Source organism: Postia placenta (assembly GCF_002117355.1).
Source record: "Postia placenta MAD-698-R-SB12 unplaced genomic scaffold POSPLAscaffold_3, whole genome shotgun sequence".
NCBI lineage: Eukaryota > Fungi > Basidiomycota > Agaricomycetes > Polyporales > Adustoporiaceae > Rhodonia > Rhodonia placenta.
The window spans coordinates 3,102,239-3,123,420 of record NW_020169834.1 but is presented as its reverse complement, the minus strand read 5'-3'; the positions used below and the strand labels follow the sequence as shown (position 1 = coordinate 3,123,420).

The 21,182-nt window shown below is 56.8% G+C and overlaps 7 protein-coding genes across 7 annotated transcripts; 5 read left to right on the top strand and 2 right to left on the bottom strand.

Annotated features, from left to right (window-relative positions):
* Positions 1 to 1,153: 1,153 nt before the first annotated feature.
* POSPLADRAFT_1044974 (hypothetical protein) lies at positions 1,154 to 2,160 on the top strand (the record flags this gene model as incomplete). Its single annotated transcript, XM_024478648.1, has 3 exons — positions 1,154 to 1,604; positions 1,708 to 1,828; positions 2,115 to 2,160. The coding sequence occupies 3 exons, from the start codon at positions 1,154 to 1,156 to the stop codon at positions 2,158 to 2,160; spliced, it is 618 nt and encodes a 205-aa protein (XP_024342447.1).
* A 1,023-nt stretch (positions 2,161 to 3,183) lies between these two features.
* POSPLADRAFT_1133658 (hypothetical protein) lies at positions 3,184 to 4,769 on the top strand (the record flags this gene model as incomplete). The annotated part of the gene is made up of 2 exons (XM_024484377.1): positions 3,184 to 3,248; positions 3,764 to 4,769. Coding segments are annotated over 2 exons (1,071 nt in total), but the record flags the coding sequence as incomplete, so codon positions are not given.
* A 1,974-nt stretch (positions 4,770 to 6,743) lies between these two features.
* Positions 6,744 to 7,709, top strand: POSPLADRAFT_1179396 (hypothetical protein; the record flags this gene model as incomplete). The annotated part of the gene is made up of 1 exon (XM_024488663.1): positions 6,744 to 7,709. The coding sequence occupies one exon, from the start codon at positions 6,744 to 6,746 to the stop codon at positions 7,638 to 7,640; it is 897 nt and encodes a 298-aa protein (XP_024342445.1). The 3' UTR covers positions 7,641 to 7,709.
* An 878-nt stretch (positions 7,710 to 8,587) lies between these two features.
* On the bottom strand, positions 8,588 to 9,369 carry POSPLADRAFT_1044973 (hypothetical protein; the record flags this gene model as incomplete). Its single annotated transcript, XM_024478647.1, has 4 exons — positions 8,588 to 8,652; positions 8,707 to 8,874; positions 8,965 to 9,236; positions 9,290 to 9,369. The coding sequence occupies 4 exons, from the start codon at positions 9,367 to 9,369 to the stop codon at positions 8,588 to 8,590; spliced, it is 585 nt and encodes a 194-aa protein (XP_024342444.1).
* An 847-nt stretch (positions 9,370 to 10,216) lies between these two features.
* Positions 10,217 to 10,498, top strand: POSPLADRAFT_1134965 (hypothetical protein; the record flags this gene model as incomplete). Its single annotated transcript, XM_024484528.1, has 1 exon — positions 10,217 to 10,498. The coding sequence occupies one exon, from the start codon at positions 10,217 to 10,219 to the stop codon at positions 10,496 to 10,498; it is 282 nt and encodes a 93-aa protein (XP_024342443.1).
* Positions 10,489 to 11,576, top strand: POSPLADRAFT_1136326 (hypothetical protein; the record flags this gene model as incomplete). The annotated part of the gene is made up of 5 exons (XM_024484669.1): positions 10,489 to 10,616; positions 10,679 to 10,795; positions 11,081 to 11,179; positions 11,256 to 11,376; positions 11,439 to 11,576. 5 exons carry the CDS (start codon positions 10,489 to 10,491, stop codon positions 11,574 to 11,576), a joined length of 603 nt encoding a protein of 200 aa, XP_024342442.1.
* Positions 11,577 to 12,044: 468 nt separating this feature from the next.
* Positions 12,045 to 19,671, bottom strand: POSPLADRAFT_1179386 (hypothetical protein; the record flags this gene model as incomplete). Its single annotated transcript, XM_024488662.1, has 10 exons — positions 12,045 to 12,606; positions 12,672 to 12,860; positions 12,933 to 13,655; positions 16,816 to 16,892; positions 16,997 to 17,147; positions 17,194 to 17,369; positions 17,442 to 17,459; positions 17,529 to 17,674; positions 17,965 to 18,079; positions 18,522 to 19,671. The coding sequence occupies 10 exons, from the start codon at positions 19,669 to 19,671 to the stop codon at positions 12,235 to 12,237; spliced, it is 3,117 nt and encodes a 1,038-aa protein (XP_024342441.1). The 3' UTR covers positions 12,045 to 12,234.
* Between the last annotated feature and the right edge of the window lie 1,511 nt (positions 19,672 to 21,182).

Here is a 21,182-nt window from a genome sequence, read left to right as displayed (position 1 = left end):
AGGTGGAGTATGCGGCCATGATACAGGAATTCAGGAGAGCGCTTGCTGATGATCGCGCGCTTCCGTGAAACGCGACCACGTGATACTCTACAACGCGTCGCGTCTGTTTCAACGTAGGCGCGTGAAGTTTCAACAAAGAGGTATAAGGTAAACCGGTCTTTGTATGTCTGAAGAACAGGGGACTCTGAACGAAATCAGAGATTGGCGCATCAATTAAATTGTTAGCTGCAATCGTACTGTGTTGAGTATACTGGCAATGAAACAGCCCCCAAGGAACCAGTGTTGGGCCAGTCGTCTGCCAGTCGTCCCAGTCGTTCCCACGACTGGGGCGATTAATCGACGACTGTACGACAGTCGAAAAGTCGCGGCGACTTTTCCCACGGCTTGCGCAGACACGGCCCGATATTCACGTGCGCAATTCTGGTACGCAGGCGCCCGAAGAGTCCCAAAGAGGCATCGGATCAAGGGATGAGGGGGCCCAATGACTTTACTTGGCTGCCTCTCTCTGTCATTGAGAGATCTATTCGACTTCACCGCAAGGATGGAAAAGAGGGTTGGACATATTTGCAGGATGAAGTTGAGTTGTATGAGCTTCTCGACTTCTCATCTTCAATGCAGAAGATAGTATTGACTGAGTGCTGAGTCTCTGCCAATAGGATATACATGTAATTTCATTTACATCTCTTGCTAACATCACATCCTGTTGTGTACATTATTTTGTGGCCAAATCTCCCTCCATTCCCGCATCGCCTTCAATGTCAGGTGTGACTGAATGGTCGTGGGAATAGTCGCCGCCGTGGGAACAGTCGTCGTCGTTTGTAGTCGTTTCGACTGACATCATGCGACTAAACGACAGTCGCACGATCATTCGACGACTCGCACAACACTGCAAGGAACGAAAGACTTAAATAACGTGTTTGGAAGCTAGATTCACTGCATATCACGGGGTACGAGCGTCAGAAGCATACGCCACATGTCGCGAAGGGTATGTAAGAGACGAGCGGACACACATAACACCAGAGCCCCCCCGACTCCCTTCCGCGCATCAATCGCCCAGGAGAGTGTCAGCTAAGCAGCTTTGTCTCCAGCATCCTCTGCTGCATCTACGCATCCACAGCAATCCGCAAGCATCAGCGTCCCCATCATATTCAACATGATCATCATCGTCGGGGGCTCACTGTTAGCGGCCGCTGCCGCCGGCGCGACCATCGTCGTGGGTTCACTATTAGCGGCCGCCACGGCGACGATCACCGTCGCGGGCTCATTATTAGCGACCGCCGCCGGGGTTACCGTCGTGGGCTCGGTATTAGCGACCGCCGCCACAGGGACCATCGGCGGGATCATCGTCGTGGGCTCACTATTGGCGACCGCCGCCGCCGCCGCAATCACCGTCGTGGGCTCACTGTTAGCGAGCGTCGCCGGCATCACCGTCATAAGCTCACTATTAGCGACTGGCGCCGCGGCGATCACCATCGTGGGCTCACTGTTAGCGACCGCCACCGCCACCGCGATCGCCGTCGTGTACTCACTAATTTCGAGCGGCGCCGCCGCCAGGACCTTTTTCGTGGTCGTTGAATTGATGAAGAGCATACAACACGCCTATAGTGTGCGGGCAGAATCTCCGCTAGTTCCGTCATGGAGGCGATCAAAGATCATATGGGGGGCGACAGCAGTGAGAAGACTCCGCTTCTCCTCGATACACACAAGGCAGCGCAGGGAGGCAGAAGCGCAACGGGCACAATTTGAGGAAGAGCAGAGGCGGGTACAGGAGGCTTAGAAAAGGGCTGAAGCAGAAGCGCGAGCGGCCATGGAGAGGGCAGAAGAGACGGTAAGGGATGCAGCAGAAGAGATGCAGCGCATGTGCGGAGGGCGGGGGGTGAAAGAAGAGGCGAATCATAGTCTCCTGAGAGCAGAGCAGACTATTCCTTTAACCTGCACCGGCTCCGGATATCCTTGTCTGATCTCTTTTTTCGCCTCGTACTCCTCTCGTGTCGGCTCTTACACCGGTGCTCTCCTCATGTTCATAAATCAGTTCCGCATGGCAGTCCTAGCCCGACTGTTGGATGAACAACTATGGGCGAATATATGTCGTTGTTCGCTGAATGCATCAACAGTGCGCACAAGGAGACTCAGAACGCGGTGACCGTGCTTCCCGACTAGTCCCCTATCGTGCTTCCCTTCGGACGAATATTAACAATACAAAGATACGTGAGGTTTACTCGCGGAGTGAGCATTTGGTGACTGCTGACCCGCAGCCCACATTCTCTCAACAACACGCATCGAGCCACCATCCGCCCACTCAGCTCGTCATGTCCGGATGAGACATCTCAATGTGATTCTAGTCCCACTGATGGTTGAGATATGACATGGCATTTTGATAGCGACAGTCTCTGGGAGAGCCCCCGGTCGCGATAACATGCAAGAGTAGATACACTGACTATTACTGACCTGAAGACTAATGATGAATGGTCGGATTCTCTCTGCGCTGATAACATAGAGCGTATCATCTCCCCGTTCAAACGAGGCGAGTTCATGGAATGTATAGCTCTTCATTGGCCAGGCACAGCGTGAATTGCGTGCGGTACACCTGCAGAGCTGCTGGGATCATGAATGTGTCCTTGTGCCGGAAGCCACATGAAATGTACGATATTAATTAAAGAACCGCCCGCAGTACTTCTCCGTTGAATGTGCACACATTCTTGGCTTGCGATGTTCGGGACGGTGTGATCTTTGGTTCAAGAACCAACACTCTGGCGGCCACTTTGTATACGGTGCTGCGCCGGTACTGTCGCGTTTAATGCACATCTTGGGCGGTCGCATGTCCGTAGTACCGTCGACATCACGTCGGGCTCTCCAAGAAGACACTGCCCCGCATCTGTACCCCCGCTCTCGTACCTAGGTGGTCGAGTGGGAGGACGAGGCGGAAGGCATACAAGACTGCAATTTCACTCCGGACAACCACAATGGACCCAGATGCTGTTCACCTGAACCACCCGAAATTAACTTCCGGGTGCTAGGTACTCAGGAAGGACAAGATATGTACTTTGATTCCTGATGAAGTTGAAGCCGTCTGCTAGGTTCTAATATATCGTGTCTCGACATAGATCGTAGAGACAGCCTAGCTTTTAGTACTCTTCATGAAAATCACGAAATGTACCACCACTCACTCATGACAATCACAGGTTGGCGTCGTGGGCGGCAGTCGCAATGACACCGATTGGAAATGCCAATTGGTACATCGAAGACACGTACTGAGCTCAAATCAAGCAACCTTCCCGGGTGCGTTGACAGAGATAGCACACCATGAAGGGACCACGACCGAGCGGCATGTCAGTAACACGTCTGTCTGGCTGGACTGTGGGTGGAGAGGTCAGAAGTTCACGCCTCATGTCGGGGGTATATGAGAGAAACGAGCGGGGCATCTTTCTGTTCACGTCCTTGAGTTCTGCACGCCACCTGCCTAGAGACCCGTCTGCTTCCGCCCTCCTGCGTCCTCTCTTGCAACCACACGTCCCCGACACCTTACAAATCAGTGTTCTCACTCTGTATAAGCCATGGGTATCATCGGCTCCTTTCTTGGCGGCCTGCTCGGCGATATACAGCGCGCCCATAGGAATAGCGAGATCATTCCGAATCCCGTCATGGAAGTGCTCAATGCGCTCGCCTGGGATGCCGTCGCGGAGGACTTGGAGAACAGGCAGAATGCGGAACAGGAAACGCGCGCGGTGAAAGAGGCGAGGCGTGCCGCTGAAGAGAACGTAAGACGTGTCGAGCAGGAGCGCGTATTGGCCGAAAGGGCGAGGCGGAAGGCGGAGGACAGTGCCCGTCGCAACGCCGAGGCTCGCAGATGTGCAGAGGAGCAAGCGAGGCAAGCCAAGCTCGAGCAGGAGAAGGCCCTGGCGGAGAAGGCAGTGGCGGAGAAGGCAGCAGCGGAGGCGGTAGCTGCTGCGGAGGAGACGAAGAAGGCTTTCAAGGGGGACATCAAGCCCGTCATCACGCCGACGCTCGAGGAATTAGAGGCGACCAAGAAGCGACTGGGGTACAAGACTGGATATTTCCACTTCGCCGTTGCGGGTACCTCTGGAAGTGGCAAGTCGTCGTTGATCAACGCGTTCCGCGGTTTGCGAAACGGTTCGAACGATCCATCCGTCGGCAAGACCGGCGTCACCGAGACCACAAGCACCATCACGCGCTATAGGGACCCGAACGAAGCCATCCCCTTCGCCTGGTACGACATCCCTGGCGCAGGGACGCTCAGCGTGCCCGATGCGGAGTACTTCAATGTACATGGGCTGTACATCTTCGACTGCATCATTGTCCTGATGGATATCCGCTTTACGGCAACGGATGAGGCGATTCTGCGGAACTGTGCGCGCTTCCAGATCCCCTCGTATCTCGTTCGCTCAAAGTCTTTGCAACACGTCGAGAACGTCATGAGAGATATGCTGGGAGACGATGAGGAGGAGAAGGATGATAAGGCGTGCATGGATGAGGCGGTTGAGAAGTACGTCACCGAGACCAGGGCGAGCGTCGCCGACAACCTCGCCAAGGCCGAACTGCCTGACCAGAGGGTGTACATGGTTGACATTGACAACATCTTCAAGATTGTGAAGAGGAGGAAACCGAAAAGAGCCATCGATGAATACCAGCTAATGGACGACTTGCTCTCGACAGCGCGGTATAGGAGGATTAAGCCGAAGCGGTCTCCCCAGTCTCTGCTGTTCTCATCTGCTGCGTCGGCCCTTGCCCGCTCGTGCGGGGTGCCATGAGGGACATCCACCGACGTCTTCTCCACAACTCGAGACGAATGCGAGTAGAGTATCTGGAATTGTACGATTTACAGTTAACGATACCGCACCTTAGCTCAAAAGGTTTAAATAATATTCATCGGATATTTTATTGGACTTCCGTTGCAAAACCAACTCCGCTGTGTTGTGTCATTCGACTTAGATGTGACTGTGATCCTTTTGACGCATGAGAATATGGCATGAAACACCATTCTCCAGACTCGTCAGTGGGGAGGCGGGGCGTGTATGAGGTGATGAGGACTTGTGTGAGTGAGGAGGCTAGTGTAGAACCGGATGCGGAGCAGGAGCAGACGAGCAGCATATTCAAACTAAGTGGAGTCAGGGCTGTGGTGAGCACATTCAAAGTCGCCGCTTGAATGTCGCTGGAAAAGAAGCGAGAAACAAGCAACCGAAATCAGCGACAAGGATCTCATCTCCCGCGCTATCTGAGAGACTATCAATACTCAGGAGCATGTCTGGTTATCACTCGCCTCATCTGAAGACTCTTGGTGCCTGTGCCAATTAAACGGTATTGTAGCATCAGTTAAGAGTGAAGAAGAGTGCGTCCGTAGGACTGGTGAACACGACCTGATTGAAGATGCACGGCAAACTTTGGATGCACGCATCAAGACGTTGGTAAAGGAAGTCATTACAGTACCAATGAAGTACGAATCCAAGCTTCACATCGCAACAACAATCCGCAAGGAAATCTGGAGCCTAAATGTAGACGATGCCACATACGTTGATAACAGTAGATGAGATACAGATGTCATTGATTGCGCAACGCAGTCCTATAGGATATCCGAGTCACAGCAGGTATATTAGTGGTAGATCTGAACATAGAGACTGGACTGAAGTATAAGCACGTACAGGTATCAGTATGGCACTGCTGGCAGTCCCATCCCCTTTACTACTCCAGACGCAGCTTGCTCCGTTCACCACATTGCTTGTCTGATCCGCCAGCTATGCCTGCTACCCGGACGTTCAGATGATATGAGCATGTATGAGGTCCTACGCTTGTGATATTTTGCGTGTGTTAACGCCTTACGTAGAAGCAGACGTTTCAGGAAATATCGGCGCCTTTGTCCCTGGATAAAGTTCTGCATGACAGACGCGAGGCGCTACGATTCGCCAAAGGCATATATAAATGGAATGACGCGAGGGTGCTTCTGGACAGGACCTCCAACTACAGCTCACTCCCTTCTGCGCGACGTCCGCTCAGAAGAGAGTCAGCTCTGTCTTCAGTCCACTTGCCCGTCTATCATCGGCGAACATATCCACTTCCATCAAATGGGTGTTGTCGAATCCGTAGTCACCCTCTGTGTAGTGGGAGGTGCAGCCGGCATCGGGTTCGGCATCTTCAAGCTGGTCACCGGGATACAGAATGCACATAGCCGCGGCACCATTCAGCGCAACCCAGTCATGGAGGAGCTCGAGCAACGCATCGCCGATGAGAAAGCGCCGCTCATAGCAAAGAGTGACACCGAGGACGACGAGCCGAACGTAACGGAAGAAGGGACTCTGATTGCTATCGAAGACGAGACACAGAAAGCCGTTGAGGAGTGGCGTGAGCAGCAAACGAGGCAGGCGGACGAAGGATGGCGCGAGATGGAGGAGATGCGCATTGCAGAGGACACTCCATTGATGCAGGTCCAGGAGGAGCTCGCAGCAGCTGAGAGACTGCAGAAAGAAGCGGAGGACAGGGCGCGTCGCGCCGAGGACGAGAGGCAACGAGCCGAGGAAGAGAGGCTTCAGGCGGAGCGGCAGAAGACCCTGGCGGACGAGGCGAAGGCGGCCGCAGAGGAGCAGCGCAGGCGGGCTGAAGAGGACAGACAGCGGAGTGATGCTGAACGCAAGAAGGCCAACGAGGAGGCACAGAGCGCGGTGGCTGCGAAAGAGAAGGCGGAGGCGGCCAGGGCAGATGCAGAGAGAGCAGCAGCTAAGGCACGGGCTGAGATGCAGAAGACGAAGGATGCACTGAGGAAGGGTATCAAGCCAGTCATCGTTCCGACGCGCGAAGAATACGAGGCCACCAAGAAACGCCTGGGATACCAGGAGGGGTTGTTCCACTTCGCTGTCGCCGGGGTGTCCGGCAGCGGCAAATCGTCGCTCATCAACGCTTTCCGCTGCTTTAACAATAACTCGAAAGACCCGCGCGTAGCAGCCACAGGTGTTGTTGAGACCACAAACGAGGTCACCCGCTACCCCGACCTCAATCCAGCCAATCCCTTCGTTTGGTATGACGTTCCCGGCGCTGGAACGCTCAAAATACCCGACTGGCAATACTTCAACCAGCAAGGGATGTATATCTTCGACTGCGTCGTTGTTCTGATGGACAATCGGTTCACTGAAACCGACGTCGCGATCTTGAAAAATTGCGCCCTGTTCCAGATCCCTGCGTACATCGTCCGTTCAAAATCGCGACAGCACATCCGAAACGTCATCGAGGATATAGTGGGAGAAGACAGCCCAATAAGCGATGCAGTCCGCAAGGAGGCGCACGAGCGATACGTTGAGCAGACAACCAAGACAGTCACCGAAAACCTGCGCGAGGCAAACTTGCCGGAACAGAGGGTTTATATGGTCGACAAAGCAGCCCTGGTCACCATCGCAAAAGGAGAGAAGCCGGTAAGATACATCGACGAGCTTGATCTCGTTTACGACTTGCTGCAAGAGGCAAGCAAGAGGAGGATCAACACTTCAGCATTTGACGGACTTTTCGCTGCCGGCGCTTATGTATCCTCTACAATGTCGAGCCTCGCAAACACCCTGGGGGAGTCTTTGGCAGATCCTGGTTTCACTGATTCTTCGTCCGAGGCATTCTTTATGTCCGGAGGCGCCGCCTTCTATTAGGCTGAATAGTACATAGTGTAGGTTTCAAATCGAGTATCGCAGTCAATTCAGTGCATGAGACTTTCCATGACGCGGTTGGACGTTGACCGAAAGCGACGTGAGGTGAATGAACGTGCGAGATAAGGTGAGGTAAACTACTCTGAAGGCCCGGAGCCTCAGCCTCAACGTGGGCAAGTTGTCCATTCGACGCGTAGTGTGAACCGTCTCTAAATACGTACCAGTGTGGCGTACCAGTGTAGGCGATTGATACAAGCTCACGATCAGACTCGTCAGAACGCGTTGACACGGTCACGTATCATACTGACGTCCGCAGACTATGCGCAGTGCGCACCAACAGCTATCGATGCGCCCAGTCATAGCCTTGCTAGTAGTGGCATACCCCCCCCCCCCCCCATGCGAATTGTGGTCAATCAACCAAAATCAGATTGGGTATGAAACCGGCGAATCTTCGAAGCAACTTGTTGATTACATGCCTGTGGCTTTATCACCACCACACGGCATCACAAGCCCTGAGGTGTTCGGCCCGCCTGGTGTTTGACGACTCAAACAGCCTGTCCCAGATGACCGTCGATCAGAGTGGCTAGAGAATGCTCGCATTGCATCCATAGCCCAAGACATCCACATGGACGGCGCAAGAGAAACACATCACAGCAAAGTGGGAGAAAACGAAAGTCTTCTGGCATGAGGCTTCTTTTAGTTCGTGGATACTGTAAAGGGAAACAGTGTCAGCACAATATCATCTGAATTAATATATACAAGGCTGCTTACATACGGTCCGCGACGCACCATCGGGCGCTGATGACCCTCTATAAGTATACTTAGAAAGTGATTACTGCCGGAACCTTCATGATCCGAAGTAAAGCGAGAATAGCGCATGCTCATTGTAAGATCGCTGCAATCGCATACGCAAGAAGATCGTAGTAAGATGGTGCCCATGCCTCCCAGTCTCAATAGTAATTATCATAATCCTGATAACCAAGGTGCCTCTTGCCCTTCCTGGGGCCGTGGTAGTCTACAGTATAATGTTAGCGTCGGAAAGATTGGTAAGACAAAAATAGCTACGGACAAGAGCTTGTATCACGGACATGACTGAGCCCGGCGACGCTGCCAAGGTTGATGTAGCCCTCAGACGAGCGTGAGGCACCCGCAGCGGCAGCAGGGCCCGAGGTGACCCATTTCGCGCGGCAGAACACGCATGAGACCTGCTGCCCCTTCTGCCGTGCAGTCACAGCCCCTGCAGGAAAGCCACGGCTGTCAGCGCACTGCCACGATAGTATGAAAGGGTAGGACGCAGGAAGGGCAGACAATGTAAACGGCGACGCACACTGCTGAAAGCACTCAGTGTGCAGCCCATTGCCGCACGTGTCGCAGAAGGTCAGCGTCGTCTCTGCCGCGCCATGCATGTTCTCGTAGCAAATCGGGCAATCGTCCTCGGGACCGGGGACGCGCTTCTTCGAGCCCTGCTGCTCCGCCGTTCCGGATGGGGCTTTGCCCGTCGCACGGGCATATGCATCAAGCACGCGGGCACTGGCAATGTCGGTAGGTGAGCGCGGGGCATTTGCGAAGATGTCCTCGAGCTCTGAGGTGATAAGCGCTCTGGTAAGATGCATCAGAATGAGTCGGCTTGCGAGTAAGAGACTGATGCTCACTTCTGATACCAGTACGAGGACTCGTAAGGTACTTGTAGGACTTGAAGGATAGTATTAGGGCATCGGTTAAACACACGCATTCTGATCGCACTATACCTTTGGAAAAGATGAATAGCTGAATAAAAGGATGAGACGGGTGCAACGAGGCGTATTTTCAGGACTTACAATGTGCTTGCAGTGGTTGCCCTTTGTCGCGTCGGGACCTGGAACAGGCAGGTTAGCCTGCGAAGTCATTTCATACATGCTCATCTTACAGTTGCAGGTAGGAGTCTTGTCTATAATGACTGTATACACCTGATAATTATTATGAACAGTATTGTAAAAGTGGCAGCATGAGCGCAGAGACATAACCTACGTTCCCAGTGGACCCAAGAACGCTGAATTCCTCGTGCAGCTCGTTTCCCTCTCGCTGTCTGTCGACCATGAAGAACCTAATCTTATGTCAGCTTCCTGCAGACGTATCCATGAGATTTCCGGCATGCCTCTGGCTAGCCACTCTGTCTAGGCGCTCCAAAATGTTCTTGGGACATTTCTTCTTGAAGATTGCGCCGCGCTTTTCTGGCGCGGGCGCGTCTGCATCCTTCATCTTGCGCTGGCGCTTGATTGGGGGCGGTTTCGCGACTGGTGGCGTATCGAGCACTCTGGACGACGAACTCGGCATCGCCGTCGACGTTGCATAGGATCGAGTTATCGCCGAGGACTTGGCGCGAGAACGAGTAGGACGCAACGGCATCTCTACCTCATAGTGTTCATCAAATTTGTCGAGCAGGGACTTTCTTTTCGACATCGAAACCAAGAATGAGGAGAGGGGGGAATAGCGCGTCGGGAGAGATGTCGTAGCAGACGGCGAATGGAGTGTGCTGCAGTGGCGCGGACTTGCTGCCTCAGTCAATGCGGGGAAAATGACATTCCCACGGTACGCACGGTATGCTCTCCTTCGTCTCGCGCCCCTTCGGCTGGCTCGTGGCCACCGCGTCCAAGAGCGTGCAGAATGCTCTCCTCGCCGTCCTCGCCGCAGGCCCCATTCCCCAGCACATTGCCTTTGTCATGGATGGCAATCGCCGCTACGCCCGCAGTCATCACAAACGTGTCCAGGAGGGGCACGCGGACGGCTTTCTCGCCCTCCGCCGCGTGCGTCCCATGCCCCTGTGTCTCTGTGCTCGTGCTCACGGCGCCTTGCACAGGTCCTTGAGATATGCATGCGCCTGAACGTGCGCTGCGTGAGCGCGTACGCGTTCGCGATTGAGAACTTCAAGCGCACCCCAGAGGAGGTCGACGCGCTCATGTCCCTCGCCGAGGAGAAGCTCCTCGAGATATGCCAGCATGGGTGCGCCATTCCATCCCTGGGCGTTCCTTGTATGTCTGAATAATGCACTCTCGTATCCACAGAGATCTCCTCGGCGAGTATGGCGTCCGTCTAAACGTGCTCGGCAAAACGAGCCTACTACCCCCACGGGTCCAAGCCGTCATCACCAAAGCCGAAGAGATGACGCGGCATAACAACAGGTCAGTTCAGAGCCTCCAGCACTTGACCGCAATGCTCCATAATGGTCAGCCGTGTGGTTTAGACTCGTGAGAGCGCTGTACAGCCGTGGACATACAACGTCCTAGTCGGGTGGCACTCCCGTTGTTTGGTAGCGTCATCATCTTCGACTCCCACCCCTTGGGTATTAGTGCAGCGGTATCTCTGCGTTTTGCATGTATACAGCCATACTATTACTTGAGGAGGCCCGTGTCTTCCAGCCTGGCGTACAGAAGCCCGACAGCTGACAGATACACCGCCCCTCCTAGGGCAATCCTCAACCTGTGCATGCCCTACGCCGCGCGGAACGACATCGCCTTTGCCGTCGACTCCACCATCGAGCACGCCATCGCGGAGGGCTGGGATCGGTACGCACGCGCACTCCGCAATTCGCGCTCTGCTGACGGCGCAGCTCACCCTTTCATCTCCTCATTCGCCTCCTAGCGAGATCACAGAGGACGACATCGCCGCACACCTCATGACCGCCGCGGCAGGCAGTCCCCCGCTCGACGTGCTCGTGCGCACCTCCGGCGTCAAGCGCCTCAGCGACTATCTTCTCTGGCAGGTGCATCGCCCTTCTCTCCCTTTACCTTCTCGGATGCGACGACACTGACGCCGCCCGCCCAGTGTTCCGAAAACACGCAGCTGCAGTTCTCCAATACGTATTGGCCTGATTTCGGCCTGTGGGACTTCGTGCCCATCATTTTGGACTACCAGCAGAAAGTGTGGGCAGGTGCTTCTTCGTTGAAGGCCGTATCGTCATAGCACTGCCGCATGTACACCATGCAGCCTATTTGATCAACTCATTGCACATTTCCAATCAATGTTCCAAGCATCACTCAAAAAAGCTTGTTTATGTATTTCATCATGCAACGCCTTCTACGTTTCCTCCGGACACCTCGGGAACCGTAATGTGGAATCAGATAACCCCGGCGGGTTATGGCGCTCCTTGTACCTGTGTTGAGTATTACTGTCCTATAGCTTGTACAGCACGCGGCCGCGGGGAATAGCCTATTTTACACGAGGCGCGGGTCTAATACAAGAAGATGATGCAGGTGACAGATCGGGCATGGTCATGCGTAAAAGCATACGTGCATATAGATGAAGGGGAGTAGGGTCATGTGTGCCTGCGGGAGAATCGTGATACGTGGAGGAAATGCGGGACGCAGGCGGCCGCGCCGAAGGGCGACGGTAGCAGAACAGGCTTGTGACAATACCATTTTGGGCGCGCCGAGGGGGACGAGAGGGGCGGAAGGTATTGGCGGTGCGCGTCGAGGCGTGCAGCCGCGCGCACGCGCAGGGTCCGAGGGGCGAGGGGCGAGGAGCGAGGAGCGCGTCACAAGCGGCCGACGCTATCATCCGATAATAAGTTAACGTCTGGGTATTCGGGCAGGGCGGGTGCACCGCGGGGACACGCGCGCGCTCACTCGACCACCTCGAACCGGCTGCGCTTCGCACTGCGCGGGTCGCCCGCGTCGTCGAGGGTGCGCTTGCCCGCGCCGCCCGCGTCCCCGGCGTCGAGCGGGCCGATGCCCATGAACGACTCGCCGCTGACGATCTGCTGCAGGATGAGTGTGTACTGCTCGTCCGTGAGGCCCATGCCCGCGAGCGGGTTGATCTTCCCCTCGTCCTCGCCGAGCGGGCCGAGCGGGAACCCGCCCGCGGCGTCCGCGACGGACGTCGACGCCTGCATCGTCAGCGCCTGGTCGAACCCGCTGTCCGAGAGCGGCGGGATGCCGAGGCTGCGCGGCACCTTGGACATTGTCTGAATGACTTTCAGGTGCATGAGGTGTTTCTGCGCGCGGACGTGAACGTGAGTCCCGGTCAAGGATGCAATCAGCGCTGGGGACATGCGCGCACCTCGAGCATGTCCAGGAGCCCGTCCTTCGTGAACGGCTTGGGCAGGATGTCGTTCATGCCGGACGAGTAGTACTTGATGATCTCGTTCGGCTTCGAGTTGCTCGTCATCGAGATGATCGGCGTCATGTGGTCGAACTGGCGGATCAGCGACGTCGCTGAGACGCCGTCCAGCTTCGGCATCACGATGTCCTGCGCACACGCCGCGCGTCAGCGCCCCGCCCTTCCCAAACAAACCGACGCCCATAAGCAAAATACACCCACCATCAGCACCAGGTCGTACTTCTCCAGGTTCATCTTGTTCACCGCGCCGACGCCGTCCACGGCCACGTCGATCGTGCACCCAAACACCTGCAAAAACTTGCTCGACAGCCGCCGGCTCACCGCGTCGTCGTCCACCAGCAGCACGCGCGGCGGGACCGCCCACCCGGGCACGTACGTCGAGCGCCGCACCCTGAGCTTCTGTGCGCTCCCCGGCCGCGCCGCCGCCTGCGCCTCTGCGTACGCGCCCGCGCGGGCCTGTGCAGCCTGCGCCGCACTTATACTATACGGCGCCTTCGGGCTCCCCTCGTCCTCCTGCTCGGGGTCGCCGCCCATGCCCTGCGGCGTGGGCATCACGACGCCGCTCAGCGCCGCCGCGTCGAACGCCCAGTTACCATTCTCGTCGTCGAGCGTGCTCTTCGGCATCAGATGGCCCACCGTGAACACCTGCAGGCCCTCGTGCGTCAGCGAGCCCTGCGTGTACCCTGTGCCGTCTGCGCCGCTCAGCATGAACGCGTCCCCACCGAACGCATCGCCTGGGCCCGGCGCGGCACTCGCTGCAGCCGCAGCCGCAGAAGCGCCCGTTGACGCAGATGCCTGCGGCTGCGCGAGCGCCTGCCCCTGGGCGGACGCAGGGCGCTGCCGCGAGAGCTCCTCAATGCGCGCGAGCGCGTCCTGGCGGCTCATCGGGCGCACGGGCGTGTCCGCGCCGAGGCCCGCGGCCGCCTGCATGATGCGGGTCATACTGCTGTGGTCTGGTTGCGGTTGCTGCTGCTGTGGCGGCTGCGCCTGCGGGCGGGGCGGGGGCGCGGTGAAGGACATACCCGCGACCTCGGCGCGGCGGGAGATCTCGTTCATCTGCGCGAGCGACGCGCGCGCGATGTCGCCGTCTGGGTACGCGCCCATCATGCGCTGCGCCTCGGTCGCGGGGAGGAACGGGTTCGCATCCTGGAAGCCGCCCACGTTCTGGTTCGAGGCTGAGAGCTCTTCCGCCTTGACTTTGGCTGGACGCGGGGACCGCAGCGGTCATGGTGGGCGGGACCGCGATGACATCCACGGATGCGATTGTTTGATAGACATAAGGTCAGGTCGCGAACACCGAGGGGCGGGAACGGTCGAGGAGGGTCGAGACGCAGGCCGAGGCGGGGCGAGACCGCGGCGGGCGACAAGTCGTGAGATTCGCATTTTGCGCAATGGGAGCCGTTGGGAGGGGCGGCACGATGGTCGGACCAGTCCATAATCCAGAAATTGCGAGAAGCGACATTGCGAATTATGAGCGCGCCAGCGGTGCGACGAGGGAATTTGTACAGAGCGGAGGATTTGAAATTTGCAGAGCACAACAGAGCGAACGCAAAGGCAATAAAAAGGAGCAAAGAGGATAGCTTAGTGTCCATTTGTACAATTTACGCAGAGAGCCCCCCACCATTCTCGAGCTGCAAGAAATACTGGATCAGATTCTGCATGAGCCCGTCCTGCTGCGCCATGTTGCGCTGGAAGTTGACCATCTCGTTGAGGACGTTCTGGTAGTTGCTTTCCAGATTTCGTACGTGTGCAATGAGCTCTTCCTGGTCGCGAGATAATCGCTCGACCTGGACCTGCAATGCCTCAACGGTGGCGGACGGCGGCGATGGCGAAGCTGGGTTGCGCGTTGAAGACTTGCGCGCAGCTGGCACCTTGCGCTTGATATTCTCGAGCGCATCACGACGGTCAACATGGAAATCTGGATGTCGGAAAGTCCAGCTCTGAGGGGGGGGATGATCAGTGGGGCGCATATATGCGCGTGGATGCGCCGATACACACATGCTCGCCAAACTGGTTGTCATCAGAGTTCTTGACCTGCGAGGGAATGTATGAGCAGATGCCATGATGTGAGTGGAGAAGGACGCGAACCTTGTGAAAGTCATACTTGTTCAGCTGACGGACGAAGGAGGCAAAGTTGGAGTGCTTGAACATGCGGGGCAGGATGGACTTTGTGAACTCATTCATGTCCTTGACGACGAAGCAGTCGCCCTGGGGGCCCCAGGACACGACCTGTGACCAGGATGTGTCTTCAAGCATCCTACACGAGTTAGAGTTGAACGGGGTGTCTCGCGAACAAGCGATCAGCGGACATACTTGTAGAGCTTCTTGACAAAGTCGGAGGTGGAAGGCATGCCATCCTCACCCTCGTGCTTGACATTATTGTGATCTTGCGAGGCAGATGTGGAATCGCGAATGGGTTCACGCTCCATGCGCTTGGAGGGACGCGAGTCGGATAAGGAACGAAGGGGCGGGGTGAGCTCGTCGCGTGATGATGATCGGTGCGAGGGCCAGGGGAGGGTGGCCGAGGCAGACAAGGAGGAGGGCGGGAGCTGTGCGGTGCTGGAGAGAGAGGGATGGGGATAAGTGGGCGGCGGATATCGAGCATTGGGCGGGAGATGTTGGGAGAGCGGCGGGAGGGTGTTGTTCCTGGAAAATGATGCGAGATGGAGCTGGGAGGGAGGCGGGAGCTGGGGGGAGGAGAAGAGCTGGCGCTGGGAGAGACCAGAGGAATATTGACTGGACTGGTCCATGGCGGTCGGGAGGAGGTCTGGCGATGCGGGCGATGGGCGGATGGATGGCCTCTCCCCGGACGGGTATACATATGCCTCCTGCCCATTTCCGCCGAAAACCTTATTTCACGGCAATCCCCCGTCTCCCTCCTCCTCTTTCTCCCGTCTCTGGCTCCCATTTGTATTTCGGCACTGCCCCCGCCCTCTGTCGTCCCGATCTTCCGGCTTTTGGCTCTGCGCACGCCGTCCCGCCACCCCCGCCCCCTTCCCTCCCTCCTTCGCTCCACAACGCCTGCCATCCATCCCCAATGCGGTCACCGGTCCAGACCCTCCTCCTGCTTCCCGCTGCCCGGCCCAGGCCCTCCTCCATTCCCAGTCGCAGATCGACCCTCGGGTCTGGGCCCGCCCATCGCTGCCCCAGGCACTCCCCGCAAGATCCCCCTCATCCCAGATCTCCCACTCTCCTCGTCCTCACTCCCCAAGAGGCGGGCAAAAATGCAATGAGCCACATTCACCGTGCGCATTGAAAGGACCCCGAAAGTAGGGTAAGATAACCTCCTTCTTAGTTAGAACACATCATGTGATAGATGTTCTAACCATAATAGGCAGGCAGCTGGGCCTTTTTTCCTTTTTCAAGTCCCCTTCTTGCATGGTAGATGAAGAGCGATGCACTCGAGCAGGCATACACAGTTGAGTAGGCTTATTCTATATATATTTCGTCATCAAGTACATGATGGGGTCGCTCCGGTAAGTATAGTAGCCCAAAATCTGCCTCGTTTTGTTTGCCGCGCTGCATCGTCAACCCGCGTCGTATCTGCTCGTGATCGCTTATGGCACTGGGATGTAAAGGAGTCCGAGTCAGTGGCAGATAACGAAGTCGAATAGCATAAGTTGCCAGGAGTAGATAGCATTGAATGAAAGCAGATTTTGCATCACTATCTTGGGATACTGTATTCATGAGTGCGTTGAGCGAGAGTGAGGAAGGCTGACTCGTAGCGCGACGCGCTCTTGGGCAGCACATGTCACGTGCCCGCGGCCACACTCTCTGCACGCAGCAAAAACACATCCGACAGTGGCTTCTAAGAGAAGTAGAAAATTCGTTTCTTCTTGTCAAAATACAACTATACTCAATATCATTTATCTTACAGAGTGATAGGACATGAAGGAAAGTCTTGCAGGCATTATTCAGAGATTCAGTGAAAACGGTGCAGAGATTGAAATCAGGCCCCCCAGACACCGGGGGGCTATCCACTTCTCAGGTGGAGCATATCCCCGATCTCAATCTCGCCCGCCTCTTGTCACTCCCTGAACAGGCAACTCCACACGCCGCCCCTCCAGCGCCTCCCTCGTCCCACGTTCACTTCGCAAGTAACTCCGCCGTCTATACGCCCCGCGACCCGTGCACTGCTACCGTGCACGTCTCTTCTGCATGCTGCATATGAATATAATACCGACCGCTGCCTTCTGCATTGACATCATCCCATACGGCGGACATCACGCAGCCCATGCACAACATCTTGCTCGGCACCGACGCACCAGCAGGTTCGAGGGCAGCCCAGTCCGGCACTCCTCCGCCGCCCCGGATCTCACACACGGTGCCTGTCCGCGGACCCGTATGCCTCCGCGAAAATTCAGCCGCCTGCCGCATGCCAAACCCGGCAGCGTGCAGCGCCTCCGTCAGGCCACACTCGCGCACACGTCCATGTCGTGCCACAATCCGTGGATGACGGTACCGCCCCGATCAAAGCCCCCTTCGTCTCAAAGAGTCTGGAGGCCTTCCAGATCGCCCATCGCGCGGGGAGACTCGCCGGGCGCTGGGCCAGACCGCCGCTCGAGCACCTCGGTGTCCAAGCTCTTGCGCCTAGGCCGGCCGCTGCGTCTTGCATCACACTCGACTCGGAGCGCCCCCCTGCATCGTCATCGTCATCCCGCCCGCACGTCGCTACCAACCTCCGCCAGCGCATTTCAAATTCACACATACCATAGCCGGCGGTCCTACCTATTGATCCAGTTTGCCGCCGCGCATGGCATGCAGCGAGCAGGCCGCAAGCTCCTCTCTACGGCCCACCCGCGCGACGCTCCCACTCTACGCCTGCCAGGTCCGAGATCTGAAGATCTGAAGCTTGAAGTGCGACAGGACGCATGCCAGTGCGCCCACCGATAGGAGTAACATCGAGCAGTCTGGCGCCCGCGGTGGCATGACCGTTATCGCCACTACAAATTCGCTCATGACGGCTACAAATTCGACGCTCCCCGTACGCGCGCACGTCAGACGGCAGAGCGGTCTGGGCCCCCATTCTGAATCGTGTCTGCTGCTCATGTGCGCTCCCCACTACAAATCCCTGCGGCGCGGGCCGGGGACTGCGTGTTCAGTCGGGAGATAGAACGAAGTCGATGGCGCAAGTGTTGCTCAACGCTCAGGCCTTAGGAGGGGAGCTCTAGTGCCTTTGGTGGTCGCCACTCTTGTATGCATGGTTTGCGGAACCCAGACGATATTTGCATACCAGATGGAGGAAAGTGCCAAACGCCACTGCGCTGAATGTGCGCTCCAAATGGGGCTGACTGCAGCAGAGTCTCTCTCTCGGGAAGGGCTTATTTCATGTATCCGCAGTAACTGAACTGCAGAAAGTCCCATGTAAATTTGGCCAGCTATAATACAAGTCTCCTGAGGGGCCTGCAGGAATTATGGCCCAATGCGGCCGCCGAGGTGAGATTCGTGATCACTGCCGAGATGACAGGGGACTTTGGCATGTGCATCTCTTTCAACGACAGTCCCTCTCGGCACGCAACACTTCCGCGCACAGGTACAGTCGCACGGCTCTACACACAGGACTATCGAAAAAAAGATGATCCAGTTTCATATCCGCTTGAAGACACATGACATTACCACCGTTTTGATATTTCGCACCCGTGCTGTGAGCTTATCCCGTTTGCCGCGTCCACCTCAACTCACTGAACGTACAAGTACACGGGAATCCATGCTAACAGTGCCACTCACGAGCCCCTCAAATACCTTGCAAACGCTACGTCGTAAACGCGCCTGCGATATTTGAGGCCGCACTGTTTAGGTACGTGGTCACAGCCAAGGCATCTGGGATCATCGACGCGTCCACTCTCCTGTTCCTAGCTTCCAACAGCATATCCTCCACCAGCCGAAATTCGTCGATGGTCTCCTCTGGGTTATTCCCCTCCGCAATCTCCAGCAAAACCTCTTTGTCGACCATGTACACCGCCTGAGGCGGCAGCCCCGCTTGCAGCAGGTTTGCGCTGACATTCTTCTGCGTCTCCGCCATGTACTTGCTGCGCGCACGCTCCCAGCGCGTCTCGAATTCCTCGTACCTCACACGTGGCATGTCGTTCAAGACGTTCTGTATGTGCTGCAGCGATTTCGACCGCACGATGTACGAGGGGATCTGGAACCGCTCGCAGTTCTGCAGGATCGCAATGTCCGTCGCGGTAAACCGGCTGTCCGTCAGGACCACGATCGCGTCGAAGATGTACAGGCCCTGGTCGTTGAAGTACTGCCAGTCGGGCACGCTGAGCGTCCCCGCGCCGGGGATGTCGTACCACACAAACGGATTCGCCTCGTTCGGGTCCAAATAACGCGTGATCCGCTCCGTGGTCTCGGTGACGCCCGTGCGCGCGACGTGCGGGTCGTCGGCGCCGTTGTGCAGGCCGCGGAAGGCGTTCACGAGCGACGACTTGCCGCTCCCCGCGACCCCCGCGACGGCGAAGTGGAAGTACCCCTCGCGGTACTCGAGCCGCCGCTTCGTCGCCTCGTACTCCGCGCGCGTCGGCATGATGACGGGCCGGATGCCCTGCCTGTGCGCCCTCTCCGCCTCCCGCGCGGCCGCGCGCACGTTGGCGGCCGCGCGCTCGGCCGCGGCCCGCGCTGCCTCCGCCTGCTGCTGCCCTGCCCGCGCTTGCCGCGTCTCCTCCTGCGCCTCATCGCGCTCCTGCTCCGCGCGCGGGCGCCGCTGCCGCAGGCCTTCATGCGTGCCCGGCGCGGCTGCGCGCGCCCTGCGCCTCTCGTCCTCGGACAAGAGCTCCTCCATCTCTTCCATGGTGGGGTTCGGGTTGACGTTGCCGTCCCTATGGGCGTTGCGGATCTGGCGGACCAGCAGGTATATGCCTACGGCGACGATGCCCACGGCGACGGTGCCCGCGGCGGCGACGGTGCCGAGCGCAAGTGCGGATTCGACCACTCCCATGAATTTTAGCGACGAATAAGGTTATGGATGAGGTAGCGTCGCGACTGGTAGACTTAGGGGACGGCCTGGAGGCAAAGCTGACTCTCTTCTCGGCAGGCGGTGCGCGGAAGGGAGTGAGCTGCAGCTCGGGGGGTCCTGTGGGAAAACGATATGCTCCGTTCTAAATACACTATGGACTGCGGCGCGCTGTGCCACCTCGTGCTGGCGTCTGCCGGCGATACCAAGGGCAGAAGCTGACCACTTACAGCGCATGTTCCGTTGAGTCTCACCGGATTACCCAGATCCGGCATGCGCTTCTATCGGAAGATCATGCTCGTTTGTAAGCGCCAGCGGATGGAGTGTATTCTGCAAGGCGAAGTACCGGCCTGCGCATGGCCTCGCATGGCCGTGCGTCGTGATGGCGCATGTCTGCGTTCCTGGATGAAGGGACGTCAGCGATACGGTAAAGCCGGGCTTCATTCTCGCTGCGTCGCTCACTGAGTGACCAGCCGTACCCCTCTTGTATAGGTGTGGTGCACCCATGACTCGGGATGGCAGCGGGTCTGACGTACACAATAATATCGCGCAGGCGCTCGAAGCTCTTCGTAAATAGGAGGCAAGTTATGTGTGGCGTCCGCATAATCGATGCCTCTTCGCACTATCTATCCCTCCTCTATCCGCGGATTTTGACAGCTCATCTGTTGTTCGTGGGTCCATAATGCCTCAGGTAGTATGATGATTACACCCGTGCTTAGCCTCACGAGACAGCCCAATGTCGTCTCAATATACCCCCTTCTTCATCCTCCCCTGCCGCCCGAGCTCCTCATCAACGTATCCAAAGCTGTGACAGCAAGCTCAATGCTGCCCTTCGAACGCTCAACGTCGGCCGGTGGGTATGCGTGGGTTTCACTCGTATCCACCAGTACTAGCAGAGTTCGGCGCTCCCCTCTCCTGACCTGTAAAGAAGCATTGAAGTGAATGCACCTTTAGGTGAGATGGCTTGTGCATTTCTTGCGCGTGCGAAGAGCTCGCCATTGCGAGTTCGGATGGACGCTGCTGGTAAATAGCCTGACTTATGCTATCTATATCAATCTCCATAGCATCGGTAACGCCCTTGCGGAGCGCATCTGTTCTCTTCGAAGTGGTGTTAGCTCTGTCAGATCTCCTGGAATAATTTGGTGTCTATGCTCACTGCACCAGCCCCCAGGTTACGCGAGCTGAGCTTCGTGCAAGACAGTTCCGGACTTCTCCTTCCTCATTCCTGTAGGCTTTAAGACCTGTACGACTGCATGAATTCACTGGAATGCTTTATGTGAGATGCTGTAGCTTTGTGTGGGGCGCTGCAGCTTTATGTAGGGTGCTGCAGCTTTATGCCGGGTGCTGCAGCTTTATGATGTCTGGCTGTATATATTCGCGTGGTCAGCACGGAACTGACTATTCTAGAGATCTCTAACCCACCTCCATATTTGAACATCGGCGCACTCACTCTTGATTTCTGGGAATTCAGTGGTACGTATACAATGACATTACAA